The 1918-nt window shown below is 54.3% G+C and overlaps 1 protein-coding gene across 1 annotated transcript; it reads left to right on the top strand.

Moving 5' to 3' along the window:
* Positions 1 to 916: 916 nt before the first annotated feature.
* SMAC4_02472 (uncharacterized protein) lies at positions 917 to 1426 on the top strand (the record flags this gene model as incomplete). The annotated part of the gene is made up of 1 exon (XM_003350754.1): positions 917 to 1426. One exon carries the CDS (start codon positions 917 to 919, stop codon positions 1424 to 1426), a length of 510 nt encoding a protein of 169 aa, XP_003350802.1.
* Positions 1427 to 1918: the final 492 nt, after the last annotated feature.

Raw genomic sequence — 1918 nt, 5'->3', positions numbered from 1 at the left:
AACAGCCCGAGATAGGCCGGTGCTTGTTGATGCCCCAGTGATGCCCCGCGGCGTTCCAGCCAAAGAGGGCAGCTGGTCGAGAGATTGTACACAGCCGGTACAGCCCAGCACATCTACCTAGCACTTTCACTTTGGTGCCCAGGCAAACCGCTGGTACACTATCGCAATGAACCCAAAGGCGGAGGCGGAGGCACCAAAGGGCACGCACGGCGGGATGCCAATATGACTCTTTTCTTTTGGCATCCCACGGAAAGGTACCCGGTCTAGGCAAATCCTTTCTGACTGGTGTGTTTGGTAATCCAAAATGTATTGTCTACTTCCGTTAAGTGATTTCCCGCAATTCCGCGCGCCCTGTCTTTTCTCCTGTCGCGGTTACAGGTCCCGTTTCCGTTATTGCGGCCTGGGTGTGGGCTGCCGGGATACATAAGAGGTACGTACCTGTGGGGTGTGGACTTTTGACCTTTTTGACGGGGGCATGGGTGCCGTTGTCGTTGTTGTTCCGCTTGTTGGGCACACCCGACCCCCTGTCGCTCTCCGTTTTCCTGTGTCCGGCCAGGGAGAGAGAAAAAGCCAGGAAACGAGAGACATGGGCACGAAATTCACCTGCCCCACGGTACTCCATCGTACCCATGGTATCCACGGCATCCTGTTTCCTGGGACGTACCCTTGACACATCTCTGGCCGCCCCTGCCCTTGTTCCCCAGCTTCCTGCTTTTGCGTCCCAAGTCCACGATAGATATAAGAAACTCACATCCCCATCTCATGGCTACCTTCAGCCCAACTTGTATCGACAACAATCCGATATCGACATCATCAACACATCTCATCATCATCGACTGATCAGCAACAAGCATCCACTTGGACAATACTACTACTACTCACAACAACAACAAATCATACACACACAACAGCAACCATGTACTCTTCATACGGTTCTTACAGCTCTTCGGCTTCTTCCAGCCGATCATCTTCCTACGGCAGCTCTTACTCCAGCATCTCGAGGCCGATGGATATCTCTCCGATCAACATCTCTTCTTCCGGAGCCGACGCTTCCTGCGCTTTCCCATCGTGGCCCCGCCGCACCTCGCTCTGCGAATCCGAGTCTGACTACGAGCGCCCGACTTCCTTCCTTTCCGATGAGGACTTGATGGGCGATGTTTTCGACGACGATATTCGCAGCGTTTCCAGCACCGGCAGCTCGCCCATGCACTCTCCTCCCAAGGCGCCTTTCATAACTGAGGCCGAGATCCTCGAGATGCAGCGCGAGCAGGCCGCTTACCAGCGCGAGATGGTCAGCCTCCTCGTTAGGGAGAAGGAGAGGCGCAAGGCCCAGGCCAAGCGTCAACGCAGCGCCGGCAAGGCTTCTTCCAAGAAGAGCACCAAGAGCAAGCTCAGCGCCATGACTCCCATCGCCGAGTCCGAGTAAACGGTATAGCACATGCACGATGCAGCCTGTGCCGTTGGCGATTGCAACCTCGTTTTTATCGAGTAAGCTTACACTGATTGCATACCAAACTCATTCATCGGTGCTAACTATCACTTGTATAGTACCCTATTTTTGGCTTTTTTCGTCCGCTTCTATTTCTTTCTTCTTGCAACGCATCAGCATCAGCATCATCGGCATTTTCACCAACTCCATCATCATCATCATCAACCCCCACGGGAAAAAAAGACCTTCCCCTACACAAGGGTTCGTGTGTGTAACGGGCAAGTTCCCTGCTTTGCATCCTCGGATGCGGATGCGCGGATCATGCACCGGCTTGTGCCTCGGCCTCGGCAAAAACCGCTAGAGTGCCCTGTGCGCGCGGCTATATGGATCATCACTTGAATCGATCACCATTCTCAAAGCAATCCCATCCCATCCCATCCACTGGACCGACCACGCGACGTCACTTGCCTGGCTCCGGGTGCCGTTCCA

Source organism: Sordaria macrospora, chromosome 5 (assembly GCF_033870435.1).
Source record: "Sordaria macrospora chromosome 5, complete sequence".
In the NCBI taxonomy this organism is placed as follows: Eukaryota; Fungi; Ascomycota; class Sordariomycetes; order Sordariales; family Sordariaceae; genus Sordaria; species Sordaria macrospora.
The sequence above is the reverse complement of the archived record's forward strand: the minus strand, read 5'-3'. Positions and strand labels throughout refer to the sequence as shown.